General features: G+C 42.7%; 2 protein-coding genes across 4 annotated transcripts in view; one reads left to right on the top strand and one right to left on the bottom strand.

The window, feature by feature from the left end:
• Window positions 1-7890, top strand: part of vtna (vitronectin a) — a 16402-nt gene extending 8512 nt beyond the window's left edge. Inside the window, exons 1-9 of one of the 3 annotated variants that reach the window (XM_054793734.1) lie at window positions 959-1218; window positions 3291-3410; window positions 3495-3881; window positions 3943-4082; window positions 4142-4298; window positions 4371-4523; window positions 4599-5159; window positions 6929-7066; window positions 7126-7890. In XM_054793734.1, coding sequence (XP_054649709.1) covers window positions 1107-1218; window positions 3291-3410; window positions 3495-3881; window positions 3943-4082; window positions 4142-4298; window positions 4371-4523; window positions 4599-5159; window positions 6929-7050 — 1752 coding nt within the window. In that variant the 5' untranslated portion in view covers window positions 959-1106 and the 3' untranslated portion in view covers window positions 7051-7066; window positions 7126-7890. Of the gene's footprint in view, window positions 1-958; window positions 1219-3290; window positions 3411-3494; window positions 3882-3942; window positions 4083-4141; window positions 4299-4370; window positions 4524-4598; window positions 5160-6928 lie in introns of those variants that run through there. The other 2 variants (XM_054793735.1, XM_054793733.1) reach the window with 2 other exon arrangements.
• scarf1 (scavenger receptor class F, member 1) lies at window positions 97-19311 on the bottom strand. The gene is made up of 12 exons (XM_054793730.1): window positions 18719-19311; window positions 15807-15868; window positions 15304-15405; window positions 13542-14082; window positions 13249-13467; window positions 12719-12847; window positions 11084-11190; window positions 10878-10989; window positions 9676-9800; window positions 9443-9580; window positions 8141-9123; window positions 97-1245 (listed from the first exon to the last, which is right to left on the bottom strand). The coding sequence occupies exons 1-12, from the start codon at window positions 18817-18819 to the stop codon at window positions 1192-1194; spliced, it is 2673 nt and encodes an 890-aa protein (XP_054649705.1). The 5' UTR covers window positions 18820-19311; the 3' UTR covers window positions 97-1191.

The raw sequence follows: 19311 nt of genomic DNA, 5'->3' as shown, positions 1-19311 counted from the left end.
AATGGCAGTGTTTGTTTGTGATGCAACTCATTAAGTAGAATTTTAACAATTGTCCATTTAGAAAATAGGTAGCATTTTTTGCGCCCCCCCCCCGAAGTGTATGCATGTGTGTGTGTGTGTGTGTGTGTGTGTGTTACAAAAATGTAATAAGAACACAATTAAAAAAACAAATAAAATAAAAATGAAAAACTAATTAAATCAAATGAAAAAAAAATCACAAAATGAATAAAATACATATATATTGATTGAATCTGAAATTGAAATATAACATTAAAAAATGACAAGTAACAGGCACTAGTTAAGAGTTACAATTACCAGTACAAAGTAACAATAAAAACATTTCAATTAAAAAAATTAAATACATAAAATAAATAAATAAATACAAGAAACAGTTACCAGTTAGAGTTACAATTACCAGTCACAAGTTTAAAGTAAAAATAATAACGATTTCAATAAAGAAACCAAATACAGTTAAAACAAAAAACAAAAAAATTACAAGTAACAGTTACAATTACAAGTTATAGTTACCTATTACAATTACTAGTTACAGTTACTATATAAATGAAAATGAAAATACAATTAGAATAAAGTAAAACATTACAATTACAATCAAATAAAATGAATAATGAATAAAACGATGAGCACATTTGCCCTTGTTTATCACCTGACAATCAACACAAACGTTTTAATGATCTTGAGGGGTCTGTTGTTAGTCCTTTACAGCTAACCCATTAAAGCAAACAGACTGTCGAAAGTGTTAGAAGGCTTTCAGTAAATGAACAATAAAAGTGTCTTAAGTGTCTTATAAGAAGGCCCTGATGGCAAACTGAGCTTACAAACACTGTTTTGTTGCATGCGAGTACTTTGCAGGCCACATTCCAGTCTCATCAGTAGAAAGTATTTGTCATATGTCAATGTTTTAGATTGTGAACTTATTACAACCCACAAAGTGTACTTGTGTAAGAGCACAAAAACATCTTGCATGAATGTTTCTCTTGTATTGATCTCCTTTCTCTGTCTCTGTTTATTTGCCCGAGTGAAAGAGCGCTTGCAAAGCAAACAAAAAAGCAGGGCGACTGACACGTGTTTCCAATGATTGGGAGCACATGGCGCATGCTTTACTTTCTCATTCTGTCCTCTCGTCCTGCAGAGGAAACATCATGAGGCCGTGGGTCACGCTGCTCTTTGCTCTCATCTCTCACGCCTCAGCTGCAGATGGTGAGTACAAACTAAGCTTTCCATTTCCTACAGATATGTGCACACAAAACCCTGTTAAAATGGTGTTTTCACATTACTTGGGAAGAGGGGGGGACTTTTAAAAGAATTTATGATGGTCTTATTTTTTTTACACGAGACTACCACTTCATATATAACATTTTAAAAGGGATGTGTTCATACTGCAAATACATGACCCACTGACATACCGACATGCTAGAAGCATTTACAAAGGTGTTTTAGTCAGTGAGAGGGTTAGTTGTCACACTTCACATTCATTCATACATTAAATTCTAGCTTAAGGTGTTGCCTTGAAATGTGTATCCTCCTCATTTTTCCAACTCATTGTAACAAAGAGGTAATTAACGATCAAATCGACTCTGACACATTGTGACAACCAACCCCATCACAGGGATAAACCAATTGTGTGTAAGCCTAGAAGACACGTACCGAGGACCTGAATATTTACAATTTGACAAGAAAAACACAAAAAGGCCTCACACCTCGAGTTCAGCTGTCTTACTCCGGAGAAGAATATTTAGGTAAACTCTGACCCCAATTCCATCAATTTCCATACCACAATTTGAGGGACAGCAACAGCAGAGAGATAAAGAGTGTGACAACCAACCACATTCTCCCTTACATCATATTCACTTGTTCTGTTGGCATATTAAGCATAGCAAAGCATCGAATCTGCCCCTCCCGATTTCTCCTGGTTTGTCACATTAGTCAGTGACAACAACTGAACACAAAATGCAGTTTTTAAAAGAAACTTTTTATTATTAAGGGAGAAAAAAAATCCAAACCTAATAAGTGGTTGGGCCACCCTTAGCAGCAACAACTGCAATCAAGCGTTTGCGATAACTTGCAATGAGTCTCTTACAGCGCTGTGGAGGAATTTTGGCCCACTCATCTTTGCAGAATTGTTGTAATTCAGCCACATTGGAGGGTTTTCCAGCATGAAGCGCCTTTTTAAGGTCATGCCACAGCATCTCAATAGGATTCAGGTCAGGACTTTGACTAGGCCACTCCATAGTATTCATTTTGGTTTTCTTCAGCCATTCAGAGGTGGACTAGCTGGTGTGTTTTGGATCATTGTCCTGCTGCAGAACCCAAGTTGGTTTCAGTTTGAGGTCACAAACAGATGGCTGGACATTCGCTTTAAGGGTTTTTTTGGAAGACAGCAGAATTCATGGTTTTATTTATCACTATTCACGATATTATTCTTTTTCTGAAATGTGGCATTACTTTTACGGCAGATATAATGGAACACACACCTTCCAAAAAGTTCAACTTTGCCTCAGACCACAGAGTATTTTCCCAAAGGTCTTGGGGCTCATCGAGATGTTTTCTGGCCAATTTGAGACGAGCCTTAATGTTCTTTTTGTTCAGCAGTGGTTTTGGTCTTGGAACTCTGCCATGCCGGCCGTTTTTGCCCAGTGTCTCTCTTATGGTGGAGTCGTGAACACTGACCTTCACTGAGGCGAGTGAGGCCTGCAGTTCTTTGGATGTTGTTGTGGGGTCTTTTGTGACCTCTTGGATGAGTCGTCACTGCGCTCTTGGGGTCATTTTGGTTGGCCGGCCACTCCTGGGAAGGTTCACCACTGTTCCATGTTTTTGCCATTTGTAGATAATGGCTCTCACTGTGGTTTGCTGGAGTCCCAAAGCCTTAGAAATGACTTCATAACCTTTTCCAGACTGATAGATCTCAAGTAATCTCAGTTAAGTTGTGTTTTAACACAAGCACACTTTTTCACAAAGGGTCGTGTAGGTTTGGATTTTTTTCTCCCTTAAGAATAAAAAGTTAAATTTTGCATTTTGTGTTCCGTTGTGTTGTCATTGACTAACATTACATTTTTGTGATGATCTGAAACATTTAAGTGTGACAAACATGCAAACAAATAAGAAATCAGGAAGGGGGCAAACACGTTTTCACACCACTGTAAAGCCACGCTTATTACTTAAGTACTGTATATCTCAGATGTAGTACATGTCACCTAAAATAAACACATTGGTCTAACATACTGAGAACAAATGCATTGTATATATGCTTAAGGCACACATTGTTTCCTTAGAGTCGTGCATGGGCCGCTGTGAGAATGGCTTTGACTCTGAGAAGAAGTGTCAGTGTGACACCATGTGCAAGTACTACGAGAGCTGCTGCTCCGACTATGAGGGCACTTGTGGCATGATGAGTAAGAAACCTTTCTTGCGGTCAAACTGTGGCGCTTGCGTCAAAAAACACAATGAATAATTCAAAAGTATGCTCTCCCACTTAGCCCGAGGAGATACATTCGAGTTACCGGAAGACGACGATGAAGATGATCTTGAAAGCACCACGCCATCCTCCGGGCACCCCACACATGGGCAGCAGCCCTTCTTCACCCCAGAGGACATCTCTGACTTTGTCCGCAGCCCACAGCAACATCCAGAAGCCACATTAGAAATGAACAAATCTCCAAAAAGGCCTCTGAGAACAACCATCGCACCATCAGTGAAGCTTCCCAGTAGCAGCAAAGGCAGTCATGAGACCACCACACCTACAACAATACCTCCAACGACACCTGCCACCACTGTGGTACCAGACCCTGATGCTGAGGTGTGCAGCGGCAGGCCCTTTGACGCATTCATGCAGTTAAAGAATGGCTCCATCTATGCCTTCAGAGGTGAGATACACTCATTACCTTCTTCTTATCCCCTTGTTGATTTTCTTCTCCTTGTTTGCAGGTGAGTACTTCTTCGAGCTGGACCACAAGACTGTCCTGCCTGGTTATCCCAAGCTCATAAAGGACGTGTGGGGCATCAGCGGGCCCATCGATGCCGCTTTCACGCGGGTCAACTGCCAGGGCAAGACGTACATCTTGAAGGTAGGGGGCAGCAGGTGTAAACAGGTAGTGTGTGTTCATGCTGAGACAAATCCAAACAGGGTAACAAGTACTGGAGGTTCGACAACGGCGTGTTGGATGACAGCTACCCTCGGGACATCAGCGTCGGTTTTGACCAGATTCCGGATTATGTGGACGCAGCGTTTGCTCTCCCTGCTCACAGTCACAATGGCAAAGAGAAGGTGTATTTCTTCAAAGGTGAAGCAGGATTCTGAGATGTTCTTGCTGTCATATTACGCAAAGCTGCTTCATTTGCTGCATCTTTTTCAGGGGATCGCTATTACGTCTACGAGTTTTTGCACCAGCCGTCACATGAGGAGTGTGTCGCCATGTCAGAGAGGTCTCCCTCCACACTGTTCAGACGCTACACCACCATATACTCCGGCAACTACCACAGATTTTTCAGCGATCTCTTCTCTGACTGTAAGTTGCGCTCTAATAGCCGCCATGTGTCTTTTAATTTGAAGGCCATGCTCACGTTCAATTTGCCGCCTTCAGTGCCGCAGCATCACACCAATTACCACTTCATCGACAAAGACTGGAAGGGGCTCCGGTCACCAGTGGATGCCGCCATGGCTGGACGGATTTACGTCTCTCCACGCCGCGTCCAGCCGGACCAACAGCGTAGCCAGCAGTATGGACAGCAGTATGGACAACAGTATGGACAGCAGTATGGACAACAGTATGGACAGCAGTATGGACAGCAGTATGGACAGCAGTATGGACAACAGTATGGACAACAGTATGGACAGCAGTGGGGGCGAAGGAGGCAAAACCGCTCACCCTTCTGGGAATCCATGGCTGAGCGAGGCATGAGCATGGGCCAACAGTTTGCAGAAAGGGGGATGGAAATGGGTCTGAGACTGGCCGAGAGGAGAATGGAGATGGAGGAAAGGCTCGGACGAGATTGGCGCAGACAGTGGGATCAGGACTGGGACCAGGACAGGCGGAGAGACAACAACAGAGACAACTATGACTCCAGATACAGGAATGACAGGTCCTATTGGGACTTGTGGCAAAGAAATCTACCTGTACAGAGCGTCTACTTCTTTAGAGGAGGTAACTTCATTTATTCATTATTTCATTTTCTACTGCTTCATCAGCCAATCCCTGCTGACTTTGTGTGAGAGACGGGGTACAGCCTGGACCGGTCACCAGTCAATCACAGGGCACATATAAACAACCAACCGTTCACATTCACACTTATGGATCATTTAGAGTCTCCTTTTAACTTAACATGCATGTTTTTGGAATGTGGGAAGAAGCCCACACAGAGCGGTCTAAGATTCGAACCCGGAATTATCTGTCTCTGCTAACCAGTCTTCCACCATGCCACATTCATGCATTCATTTATCTAGTCAATGCATTCTTGGGTTATCTACCTTTAGCTTGTAGTTGCTTGTTTCCAAAGATCAAAACTGTGGCATGACATACCTTCATATCAAGACTGAATAGTATTTTACTATTAGCAGCGTTTAACTTATTTTTACACTTGTATTACTGTGTTCAAATGTTACAGTTTCTATTATTTCCTATGGGGAAATCAGAGGTTGACTCCTTTGTGTTTGTGTCACATCCATGGGGCAGAAGAAATGACAGCAATATGAAATCAAGCTGCTTAGATCTTTGGAATTTGGACTCATAGAGAGCTTTTGTAGCCAACTTTCCTGCATGACACAGTACTCTTTACTGTGTCTGTGTAGGCTCTCAGTCGTACAGGAGTTGTCCATCGAGGAAAAGGCTTCTTGAGACGTCATCTGTACTTCTGTGTAGAAGGTGTCGGACGTTTCGCTCCTCATCCGAAGAGCTTCGTCAGCAAACTAATAAGTGCTGGTAGCTTAGGCCTTAAATACAGTAAGAGTGGGCGGAATTGGTGTGCCAACACCCTCCTCCTATTGGTTCGTTACACTAAGCCTGGGCGGAGCAGTGGTATAATCCTATCCTGTTATTCACACCTACGATAAAAGGGAAGTGTCGCTCCCTGAATTGGGTATGAACGACTCTGATACTGGCTTGTTAGCATCTATTGTTCTGGCTCGGCCCTGCCTTCACCTCATTTGCAAGACTAAGAGCTGTGGGTTTTGGTCTCAGTAACCTGCTGAACACAGGGTCCAAATTAAACCTCAAACCACCATTCCGATTCAATGATGGGTTCTGTTGTTTGAACAACAACAGAACAACAAAGAACAACATGATGGGTTCTGTTGTTTGAACAACAACAGAACAACAAACAACAGAACCCATCATTGAATCGGAATGGTGGTTTGAGGTTTAATTTGGACCCTGTGTTCAGCAGGTTACTGAGACCAAAACCCACAGCTCTTAGTCTTGCAAATGAGGTGAAGGCAGGGCCGAGCCAGAACAATAGATGCTAACAAGCCAGTATCAGAGTCGTTCATACCCAATTCAGGGAGCGACACTTCCCTTTTATCGTAGGTGTGAATAACAGGATAGGATTATACCACTGCTCCGCCCAGGCTTAGTGTAACGAACCAATAGGAGGAGGGTGTTGGCACACCAATTCCGCCCACTCTTACTGTATTTAAGGCCTAAGCTACCAGCACTTATTAGTTTGCTGACGAAGCTCTTCGGATGAGGAGCGAAACGTCCGACACCTTCTACACAGAAGTACAGATGACGTCTCAAGAAGCCTTTTCCTCGATACTCTTTACTGTGACCTACTGAGTATTTCTATGTTCTGTTAGCAAATTTACGTAAAATAGTGTTTATTGTCTGAAATCCACTTTTTACAAGAACATACAGCACTATACAGTCGTCACAAGAGGATATGTCAGTAAATTTAATGGAATAATTGTCCTTTTCTACAGATAAATACTACAGAGTGGACCTCGGCACTAAGAGAGTGGACCCGGCCATGCCTCCCTACCCGAGATCCATCGCCAAGTACTGGCTTGGCTGCTCAGACCCAGCCGGAGCAGAGAAGAAGTAGCCTAAAGCAGTATTAGGTATTTAAAGGTATATCAGCAGGTCGTAGGCAGTAAGTAATGGTATTGTGTATCAGCAGGACTCCGTGTAGCACACAACCGGCTGCTTGAGCAAATAATGAAGGTCATCAGAGGTGCAAAGTCCAGCTGGCCCACTTCATTTATGACATCATACTAATGCTACAGTTGTTCCTGTGTAGTAAGCAAAAGTGACATTCACATGCACATATTTATGCTCACCTGTACTAGAGTTGCCTTTGTCTTTATTCAATTCCAATTATAGTACTTATTTATATGACCCCTCCCCTCAATGTATACGTAATTCATTTGTTACATAGCAACTGTCTTAAGATATAATGATGACCTGATCTGATAAAGCTCATAAAGATGTTCCATGACTGTTATCCAGTTACTTATTTTTAACCAATATGAATGCATATAAAATAATCATTTCTGTGTTATATATCCTCTCTTTTATTACAGTTAATTCTACTTTTTTCCTGGGAGAAATGGCATGGTTCTAGTGCCTTATACCTCTGTAGCTGTGCACGGTTCTAGATATTAAACTGCCATTCTGTAGATTTAATCCTACAGCAAGGACATATGACAGATGAGATTGCAGCTTTTTTTATAGGCTGCGGAGGTCACAAAGCATCCACTGGGTTCTTGTACCAGTATTTTTTACAAGATGAACAATGTTAACTGTGACAAATAAATACTCTTATAGCTGCATCCACTTAGTATTCTTTAGCCATGATGATTTTTATTTAGGACAAATAAAATGTTTACATTTCTAACTATTTCTACACTATTGACTGTAATTTAGTCAGCTGATCCCTCTGACATAACTGTTTACATAGTTCCACGAAATCTATATCAGAGGCGGTATTACTGATATTATGTATTTCCCTTTGTCCCCTTTGTTTTTCAAAATTAATATAAAACAGTGTTTGTCTCCTTGAGTAAAGGCAGTATAGAGTTTTTTTACTGCCAAACCTACATGGCATTACAGTACAATATTGTTTATGAGGTTGATTTGGTTTATGAGTGCGTGATCATGACGTTTTCATAGCATGGTTCATCTTTCACACTCACCACTGCACCTTCATCGGTGAGAACCACAGCGCCCCCAGCTGGCCGGACAGTCAGGTAAGTTTGTCCCATGCTGGTCTCATCTCCCTGAACCCTGTCAGCTGACGGCAGTTCCGGCACGCTCTTCAAAATGGACGACAGTGGTCTTTTCAGGGGGATGTTCTCTGACGGCGTCATGTTGTTATTCGATGCCATGTCAGGGACGCTGTGGGAAGATTGTTTCCTCCTTACAGGTTTACTGATGGTGAGCTCCTCTCCTGAAGGCCCACCCTGCTCCCACACATTCCTCCGAGCTCCAAGCTTCCTCCGAGGAGGTTTAGCAACCCCTTCGGCCCCTTCCTTAGGTTTGCTTCTGCCAGGGTCCTGCTCTCTATGCCTTTGGAGGCTTCCAAGTCGCCTCAGCATGGCTTGAACGGGGCCTTCTGAGCTTGCCTCCACCTTGGACGTGGGTCGACCCGCCTTTCCCACCGTCACGTACACTGTGGTGACCTTGTTAGAGCCCGCAGATGGATGATCCAAAGCAGACGCTGCCACTTTGTGAGCCGCAGTGTTGGACATGGTGCGTCTTCGGCCTGACGCAGTGCGGGTAGCCGACTTTCTGTCCTCTTCCTGTTCTACAACCTCACAGCTCAAATCCTGATTGTCTGTCACTTGAACATCCACCCCATCTTCCCTCAACTCACCCTCACCTACGTCCTCCTCGCCAGGCTGAGCTGACTGCATCAAACCCCCCCAGGTGGACTTGGCTTTGCGAGGGTGTCCCGACAGAGAGGCGGGATCTTGAGCAGAACCACGCCTCTCCTTGGGGCTGAAGCGGGTGCCCTCTGCAAAAGAGACAGACGGACGCTTGGATTTGGCGATGCTGGAAGTGCGTGGGATGTTGAAGGGGGAGGCAATGTCCTCGCTGCTGAAGCCTGACGGGTCTAAGAGCATGTTACACTTGGAGCTCATCTCCTGGAAGTGGCTGCTCTCTACTCCGGGGATGTCTGTGCAAAACAAAAGGAAAACAAAACATCCATCCATCCGTTTTCTGTGCCGCTTATCCTCATTAGGGTAGCATGTGTGCTGGAGCCTACCCCAGCTGACTACAGGCGAGAGGCACACGAATGTAGCACAACATCAACATGATCTTCTTTGACAACAAACTAGTTAAAACAGGCTCAACAGCATCTCTGCTGGTCGCAGCCAAGTGGTGCACTCCATTTTGCCTCACTTCCTTCAAGACACAATTAACTGACAATCAATTCCACTCAGTCTTCACAGTCAGTGAATCAACTAATTGATCATCATGGCCATGTTCAGTACCTTCTCGAGGTGGGACGCAGTAAAGGGCCTCTCCATCCTCCTCGTCACTGTCAAAGGAAGACCCCTCAGTCACCCAGCCGGAGGAGGGAGGCTCAATGAAGCTGTGGTTGAAGGTCAGCTCTGGGTCATGGTGGGACACTGTATGGCATAGGACATAACACAGTTTGTACATTGAACGCAAAACGACACGTGTGCTCACATGTGCAGCCGGAGCACTGATGACTAACACGTACCAGTGACACGAGGGAGGCCAGAGGACCAATCGGAGATGCATGGAAGGGCGGCACCAATGTTAGCCAGGACGCTGTAGACGTGATATTTCATCCGCACCGACAGTCCTCCGTCAGCCACAGTCCTTCTGCAGAGGAACGGTTGATTATGGGATGGCGAAAGACAGATTATCAGTTGCAAGTCTCAAGTCAAGACAAGACAGGTCAAGTCAAGTCCCAAGTCCTAGGGTCGAAATTTTTGAGTCCTTACAAGTCCTAATCACTGTTTAGTGTCTCCCAGATTACTTGTCATTTTAACAATGTGACAATCATCACAGAAAAAGAGTGCTGACATGGCATTCAGACTCTACGGAAGTCTGGGTAATACGAACGTTAAGGTGACATTGAAAATTTACGCCGCAATTTTGCCTCGGTTTGTGTATATTCTCCGGTTAGCGTACAATATGCCGCACATCTTGTTGTTTTATTAATACACTACGTGAGTCCATCTGTACTCTTAATATATTTTTTTATCAGAAAATGTTCTTCCTTGTTAGCAGCCTACAGTATTAGCTAGCGAACAAAATGGCAACCGGAACCGGAAGTTACGTTGCACGTCTATGATGTCATCAGCGGTTGCCTCTCAAAAATGTTAACCAAAACACATTTGTTTACTTTTATAATTATAGTTTTACATGCATAAAACAATCCTAAATGCAAATAAACAACAAATGAAAAGGATAAAAGGTTACTTTCACCTTCGCTGAAGACTGTTGTTCCCAAAGACACGACCTGGCAGCGAGACAACACACAAACAACATCTTCCTGTTTTGTTATGAGTTGTTTCTTGAACTCAATAGTGGTTCTCACCTTCCTTATCAAAATGCTGGCAACTTTCTTTAGCTCTACACTGGGTCACAATATTGAGGTGAGGAACACTATTGAATTCAAGACACAACTCGTGTCACAACATGAATGTGGTGGTGGTTGATCTTGCTGCCACATCGTGTCTTTGGGAGCAGTCACGTCAAAACTGTAAAACTATAAAAGTGTGTTTTGCGTTAACATTTTTGGCTTTCTGGAACAGATTGATTAGATTTACATTATTTCTTATGGGAAAAATGTATTTGGTTAGTGTCTGTTTCAGTTAGAGTCGGACCTCCTGGAATGAATTAATGATGCTAGCCAAGGTTCCACTGTACTGTATGTGTCAGTTTGATCCAGACCTGTCTTTTCTATCAGCAGGGCCCCCTCCACAACACAGGCAGCAGCACAGGACCGCAAGGAGCAGCACGAGCAAAGGAACCAACAGACCTGCAAGGAGAGCACCTCGACCACCTAACACATACACACACAGACACACACACACACATTTTGACGCTATACATCAATCATTTACGAATTCAAGCATAAGATGTATGGTTAGACATACTATTGGGGCAAACACCAGTCACCGGGTGGCAGGCGATCCCCTCGCCGCAGTCGCATGGGGAGGAACAGTTGAGGCCAAACTGCAGGGCGGAGCAACTGTTGTTACAACTGAACAGACGATGGGGAAAAAGGAATGATGTCATTTCACCTCAGCATTAAAACATTGCCTCTACATTTAAGCATTGAGTAATGACCGATTTTGTAACTGGCTATAATAAAATGGCTAATAAAAGACCGGACATTACAATAAAGGGGCTGTAATGAATGGTTTTGTGCCTTCACTTAACCCATTAGAGTCAATTGCAACATGTTAAAGCGACAAATCCAAAAACCTACTAATGGGTGGTTTAATTGATTTTGATTGGTTGTCTTTGGGCCTCAGTCAATTCTAAGTGTATTTTTCTAATAATGCAAAGAAAAGCACTAAAAACATTAGATAAAGAAAATACTTTAAAACGTCAAAGATATACAATTGCAACAAAAGCCCTGTTGTAAATGACACACAGTACAGTATTTGTAAAATGCACACATTTTCAATAGGTTGCCAATTTCAATGAATAATGATAATAATATTAATATTGAATAACAATAATATTCATTGTGTTTTAGTTGATGTATTGCAAATTACTGCAAGTTTATAAACTTATCAAATAAACAGAGTTTAATCAAGTATAATCATGATATCGTCACATTTACAAGTCAATTTACAATTGACATGTATAAACATACTGTAGCGATTGTTGCAAATAATGCAACACCTTCAGCTGGAGCCAATCCCAGCTGACTTTGGGCGAGAGGCAGGGTAGACACTAGGACTGGTCGCCAGCTAATCGCAGGGCACATATAGACAATCAACCATTCACACTCACATTCATACTTACGGACAGTTTAGAGTCTCCAATTAAGCTAACATGTTTTTGGAATGTGGGAGGAAATCGGAGTACCTGGAGAAAACCCACACACGCACAGGGAGAACATGCAAACTCCACACAGAGATTCAAACCCAGATCTTCTTGATCTCCTGACTGTGTGGCCAACAGCCTAACTACTAGGTCACCGTGCGGCCCTATGGAAATATATAATGGTATAAAATGATCATTTATGAATGCGTGCCTTTGATTGGTCACAATAAACGTCCAGTTTATACAGTATATTGCAGTTTATCTTAAATAAACACCTTTATTAGGTACTGAAATGTGGCTTCACACAGAAGTGATCAGGTTATTGATTGCGACCCGTGAAATATTGGTTCCACTCCTCCTCAATGGCGCGACAGAAGTTGCTGGGTGTGCAAGAACTACAAGCTGTTGTCATGCTCATCAATTCAAAGTAATATATGCAATAGGTGACACGTGTGCTGAGTGTGCAGGCCTGTTAGACTTGGAATGTTTTGCAGCTTCCTGAAATTGTACCCAGGATGTGTGCAACATGGGCCTTGCATCATGCTGCAGTATGAGGATGGATGACTAGCCTGATGACCTAAACACCATATCTCTGCACAATTCAATTGCCATCAATGTGTGCTTATGCCTCCCGATACAATACCCCCACCGCTACCAGCATTACCCAAAAAAGTCATGTTATTGTGCTATCTAATCAAGTGTAATAACTGATGCATTCATCTGAAATTGCTCACCTCTCTCCCTGAAAGCCTGGCTGACAGACACACTTTCCTGTCACGTGATGGCAGTTACCATGGAAACAGGGGCTGCACAGGAAGCGGCAGGCGTCTCCAAATGTCCCGTTAGGACAGGACTTCTCACACCTGGCAAAAGAGAACACCGTGGCTCACTTGAATGAGCAAAACAAATGGCGCTATAACCTATTTTATGACGTATGACAATCTTTGGTAATTTTGGGATAATACCAGACGCTTGATTAGGTACACATAATTATAGGCAACACAAGAGATCTATTTCTAGGCATTGTTGGTGAGGCATTAAAACAATGTTTCTAACTGTTTGCTCGTCTCCTGCTGAATAAATTAACCAAAATGACAGACACACCTCTCACTGTGATGCAGTTCAGTTCTACACCACTGCAAACTACAACATGGTGTGCAATGACTGTAAGACGTAACCCCAATCAAAGCACCTCTTGTATTGGATGTCATTTGGTTTTGCAGGTGTAACCACTACTACTACGAGTAACCTTGTGGGCACACACCTGGGTCCTGTCCATCCTGGATCACATCGCCAGCATTTCCCAGTTTTTGGCTCACAAGTCTCATTGTTTCTGCACCGCGGGCACGTCTCCTGGCAGTTGTCGCCATAGTAACCAGACAGGCACAAGCGGTCACATCGTGTCCCGTTCCAGCCGGTCTCACAGGCGGCACAGGCACCGTCAGTGGAGGAGCAGGGCTTCTTGCCTTTACAGTGACCACAACTGAGGGGGTGAGGGCAGCGGTTAATGTTGCGTGATTATATGTGGTGGTAGCATATGATGGCCCAAATACAAACCTCATTGTACACCAGCTGCCGTACTTCCCAGGTTCACACGGCAAGTTGCAGTAGTCGCCCTCGTAGCCCGGCTGGCAAAGGCACTGTCCAGTAGCGGGGTCACAGCTACTGTGTGTGAGGTCACAATTACACCGCCTGTCACAGCTGGGCCCCCACCAGCCGGCCTCGCACTCGCACACACCGGTGCGCTGGTTGCACTGCGACAGGTAACAATTGCAAGTGACGGGACATTTCAGCCCCCAGTGACCCCTGTGGCACTGACACCGGCCTGTCAGCTGGTCGCAGCCGGGACCCACGGAGCCCCCAGAGACGCACTGGCACGGCTTGGCGCACGTAGACGTCCACCAGCCCTCATTGCAGGTGCAGTTTCCATAAACAGGGTGGCAGGTTCCGTGGCGGGTACATTTGCAGTTGTATTGGCACAGAGGACCCCAGCGGTTGGGGTTGCAGGTGCACTCGCCAGTGATGGGGTGACAACGACCATGTGGGTGACATGGGCACACCTGTCGGCAGTCTGATGACCAGAACTCTGGAGGACAACCTAGTACACCAAAAGAAAATTTGTTTAAAAAAAAAAAAATCACAATATAAACAAAGACTGCAATATTTCCGTCTCCTTGGGCAAAACATTTTCTTTCATTTCACAGTGACTATTTTGACATTAAACTGTACTATTTTAAACTTTTACCTGTCCAAAATAGCGCGTTAACGGCGGTAAATAATTTCTTTCATTAATTCCATTAAATTGTTATCTTAATTAGCGCGTGCATCAAGGCAAGCCACGCCTCTCTGTGACAACAGGGGGAAGCACAGTGTAGAGTCCCCAGGCAGTCACACAGAGTCTGACGCTCGTTTACAACTTCATTCTGACCTGAACACAACAACAGCAGTGTAACTCCAACACCATGTATCTCCAACTGAGTCGTCGGAACGACACTTCCTCATTGTTACTAGATGACCGCGAGATGCATTCACTGACACTGCGAACATCACAACAACGTCTTTATTGTGCGTGTATGAGTGGTCTAAATACACACAAATACAAAGAAAAACAATAAGTGGATTTTCTTATTGCTCACTTTGTAACTCTTCATGTGGAAGTACAATTTGCTGCATTTAAGTATGCTCGGAAATCCCAGAAAATACTGCAGTGCTTACTCAAAACATGTGAACTAAACTTAAATGGCATGGTGTCTCTCAACGCAACCACTCATAATAACACAGTTAAAGTGTGATTCAAATGTTCTGCTCCTATTAAAGAAACTAGTGTTACGTAAATACATTTTCAGACGTTCTGCTCCTATTAAAGAAACTAGTGTTACGTAAATACATTTTCAGACGTGTGCTATCTTTTAGCTTGATTAACATTTTCAGTTAATGCGGAGCTGTTAATACATATAATCTCGTCCTTATTTCAATAAAATGCAGTAAAAATTGACATATTTCAGACATAGTTGCATTATTCGTGATTCATTCATTTGAAAACCTATTGTCAAATTGGAAACATTTGACAGTCCTACTTAACATTTACCAGTACTGTACCAGCCAGAAGTTCACTATAAAAGCAGCAGAACAATGTGATCCAATAATAATAATAAAAAAAAGTTACGATTAACCTCTGCAAAGAATGAAATAAGTATAGGCTCATAAATGTGGCATCGTCCTACTGTAACAAAAAATATAGCAATTTCTAGAGGAAAAGTCACTTTGTCCATCAATGGTGAAAGCTCAATAGAGCTCAAGTTGTGTGTGGTCAGCTCACGTGTTTTACAGTGGGCTCCATAGTAGCCTGCTGGGCAGCGACACACTCCGGGATACACACAGAGCTCATTCTTCAGACACGCCTGCTCACCCTCACACAGAGCTGTACACACGCATATTACAGTACGTTATAAAGTGGACAACAAACCTGTACAACCAAGGCCTACATTAAAGGGATAGTTCCGATTTTTTGACATGAAGTTGTACGACATCCCCATCATCAAGAATGGACAAGGGACAGTGAGCAGGGATACGGCGGGAGACAATCATAACACAGAGCGATTTGTGAGGTCTCATTTTTTCGAATGTATTACTCTGTTGAAAGCAAATTGTTTTGAGAAGCCAAACTATTTAAATAGCCCCAGCAACTAAGCGGAACTACGTTCCTCGTCACGTAAATCCAACCAGAACTGGACTCGTGGGACCAAGTTGGGGGTTAAGTCACTGTTGGTTTCGTCCACTGCTGATGGGGATGTTATACCACGAGTATAGTATAACACTCACGTATTGTGCACTCTTTTCCATCCTGACGCCAGCCAGTGCAGCATATGAGGGTGGAGGGGTCCCTGCATGGATATTTAGAAATTAAACCAGTTTGATGAAATGGAGATTTAACAAGTTATCAATAAGGTATTCATTCATTCAATCATTCATTTTCTATGCCACTTGGTCTCGGGGGTATGCTGTAGCCTATCCTAGCTAACCAGTCCTCGGGTACACCCTGGACTGGTCACCAGCCAATAGCAGGGAACAATCAATAAGATAATACACTCAAATTTTCATCTGGCATTAAGACAAAACAATTCTGAATGAAAACAGTGAATGTTTTACCGCTCTGACTTTTTCAACATGTTTTCTTCTCTGCGTTATAAACTGACTAGAACGCAACCTTTGGTTAGAAGAGTGAGAGTACCTAAAAGTGGGCCCAGGATTATATTACATTGTTCTTACAACTCTTTCTGTGCAGATAGTTGTATCTCAGATATTACGTGAGTAAAGTGGGACATTATTTACTCTGAAAAACACACAACAATGCTCTAAATGCGTTTAAAGAGAGCTTTAGGAAGGTAGCTGACAAACACGCACCCTGAAGGAAAACTACTGTTAAAAAGAACATGGCACCTTGGCTTGATAATGACCTAAAAACCTGTATGCCCCATCGGGATGAATCTAAGCAAGCTGCCATAAAAACTGGCCATTCATTGGGAATCTTGTGGGGAAAATATCGTAAACTCAGAAGCACGGTAACAAAAATGAAGAAGGAGAAGCATATTATCAGGATCAAATTTACAATGTCAGGCATGACAGAAAGAAACTTTAGCAGCTGTTTAATAATATACTTGGTAGATCTAAAAATTAGAACCCTGCTTGTATTGAAGTGGATGGTAAGTTTTTTAACCTGCTGAAATTGCCAATTATTTTAATTTTTTTTAATAGAAAAGGTAAATCGGATAAGACGGCATCAAATTAATCAAGAAATGGACAGGCTAAGCATATAAATGATAGTTGTGGTATAGTAATATTCACAATAATATTCCTATAGAAATTATTGAAAAATATATACTGTAATGAGAGACAAAACTTGGAATTTTATCTTCAGTCCTATATCATTACATGAAGTTGAAATACTATTAAACTCTTTAAAAATGATCTTGATGGGAAGTGAATACACGACATGTCAATTCACATTACCAAGTCAGCCAAGTTTGTCATATTTTTAATTTGAGTTTAAAAGAATGCTTATTTCCCCAAGCTTGGAAAGAAGCCAAAATTATACCTACGCTTAAAAACAATAAGATACGGTAACTTTCTGTGGTGCCAATAGTAGACCAATTAATATTTTGCCTGTTCTTAGCAAAATATTAGAAAAACTAGTGTTTTCTCAAATTTTTTACTATTTCTACCATTTCAACCTCAGATGTGATTTTCAGCATGACTACAAAGATGGCCCTCGTGCAAATGATTGATGACTGGCTGGGTCAAATTGATGTCAACAATTACAGAATTGAGAAAACTTCCTGCATATGGTTTTAGGGATTGTGCAGTTTAGATGGATGGAAAGCTACTTAGCCAATAGAACTCAGTCTGTATTTTATTGATGACATTTCTATTACAAGATTAGATTGCGGAGTTCCCCAGGGCAGCTTTCGTGGTCCTCTTCTCTTTTCTATTTTTACCAGTGACCTTTTTGTTGTTTTAAATAGTGCATCTTTAACAATATATGCAGATGATTCTACATTATATAAATCTGCTAAGAATCTAAGGATTTTAGAGGTATTTGAAAGTGAACTGGACTGTGTATCCAGCTGGGTAGAGAGTAATGGGCTTGTATTCAACAGTAGCAAAACAAAATATGTAATTTTTGGTTCTAATCATACATTAAGGAATGTGCGGCCTTTGTCTCTCATTTTGAAAGGCACTTCTATGGAGCAAGTGAGTAAGGTGGAGCTTTTAGGGTTAACAAGCTTGGGCACCTCTGTGTGCAGTTTGCGTGTTCTCCCTGTACGTGCGTGGGTTTTCTCCGGGTACTCCGGTTTCTTCCCACATTCCAAAAACATGCATGTTAGGTTAATTGGCGACTATAAATTGTCCATAGGTATGAATTTGAGTGTGAATGGTTGTTTGTCTATATGTGCCCTGCGATTGGCCAGTCCGGGGTGTACCCTGCCTCTCGTCCAAAGTCTGCTGGGATAGGCTCCAGCATACCCTGACAACCCTAGTGAGGATGAGCGGCATAGAAAATGGGTAGAGCTGTTTCTGTAATTAGAAGATTTATGACAGGTTTTGCAGTCAAACAAGTTCTTTTATGTCAGCTAGACTACTGCTCCATTATTTGGTCATGTGCTCCAAAGAAAGACATTCATAAGCTTGAACTCATACAAAACAAAGCTGCGAGACTGATACTGAACTGCCCACTATGGACCTTGTTGGATTTTTTTAATACTATTTGTACCAGTATGAGGCCTAAAGTCTTGCATTCTAAAATGATTTATGCTTATCAGAGACACAGACACTCTACCAGACAGCAAACAAACCGTGATATAACTGTCCCTGTGGCAAGAATATGTCCTGCACATAAGACAGTGTTGCATAGAGCTGCTATTCCGTGGAATACGAGAATCGAACAATACAAGATGTTCTAAAAATAATCTCAGGAAGATACTACACAAGAGTCTGGTTCTTTTTTCTTGATATGAGCTGGTTTTCTGTATGATGTACTTATTGTTTTTCAGATCAAATATTAGTTAGTTAGTATATTAGCATAGTTTTGGGTACGTTTTGTATGTGTTGTGTTTTCTGTTGTGTTGTTGCTTTGTGTTGGACCCCAGGAAGATTAGCTGCTATATGGGGATACCGTTTAAACAAACAAATAAACCTTATGACTTGTACCAAAGGTGAGTAAAGTAGAGCTGTACCTGGGGTTGTGGCACACATTCCTCCCAGCAGAGTCCAACGTGTATGAGCAGGACAGCCAACAGCAGGACAGAGCAATCAGAGCTCTGAGGGAAACCATCATCTTCTGCAAAGGTTTTTCTGCGTAATTTGCTCTGGACTTCTCGTTTATTTCCTCGCAAGTTTCTGTTTCTAGTGAGAGACACCCTCATTCTCTCTCTCTCTCTCTCTCTCTCTCTCTCTCTTCAGCAAGTCATTTTGTGGCAATAATACAGGGGTCGGAGCCACCGGGTTTCCTCTTCCCATTTCCTGGGGAAGCTGAAGGTACTTCCTTCTATTCAGCCAGATGGAGCTTTTTAAAGATGGGGTCGCACACATCACCGGAAACGTGCACATGTAGTATACACATACACGTACAAACACAATCTCAACGCTTGTCTTATTCCCAGAATCTACAGTCATTTTTCCAGGAGATGATGCAGGCAGCCTCATTAGGAAGTGAAAAATGTAGTGCAAGGTTTGCTAGTGCACAACATAAAGTCATGATGTACAGTCGGGTCCAAGCCCAAGTATTTGGGAAAATGATGGTGATGTCCATGACTTCCATCCAGACTAA

Source organism: Dunckerocampus dactyliophorus, chromosome 12 (assembly GCF_027744805.1).
Source record: "Dunckerocampus dactyliophorus isolate RoL2022-P2 chromosome 12, RoL_Ddac_1.1, whole genome shotgun sequence".
Classification (NCBI taxonomy): Eukaryota; Metazoa; Chordata; class Actinopteri; order Syngnathiformes; family Syngnathidae; genus Dunckerocampus; species Dunckerocampus dactyliophorus.
The sequence above is the reverse complement of the archived record's forward strand: the minus strand, read 5'-3'. Positions and strand labels throughout refer to the sequence as shown.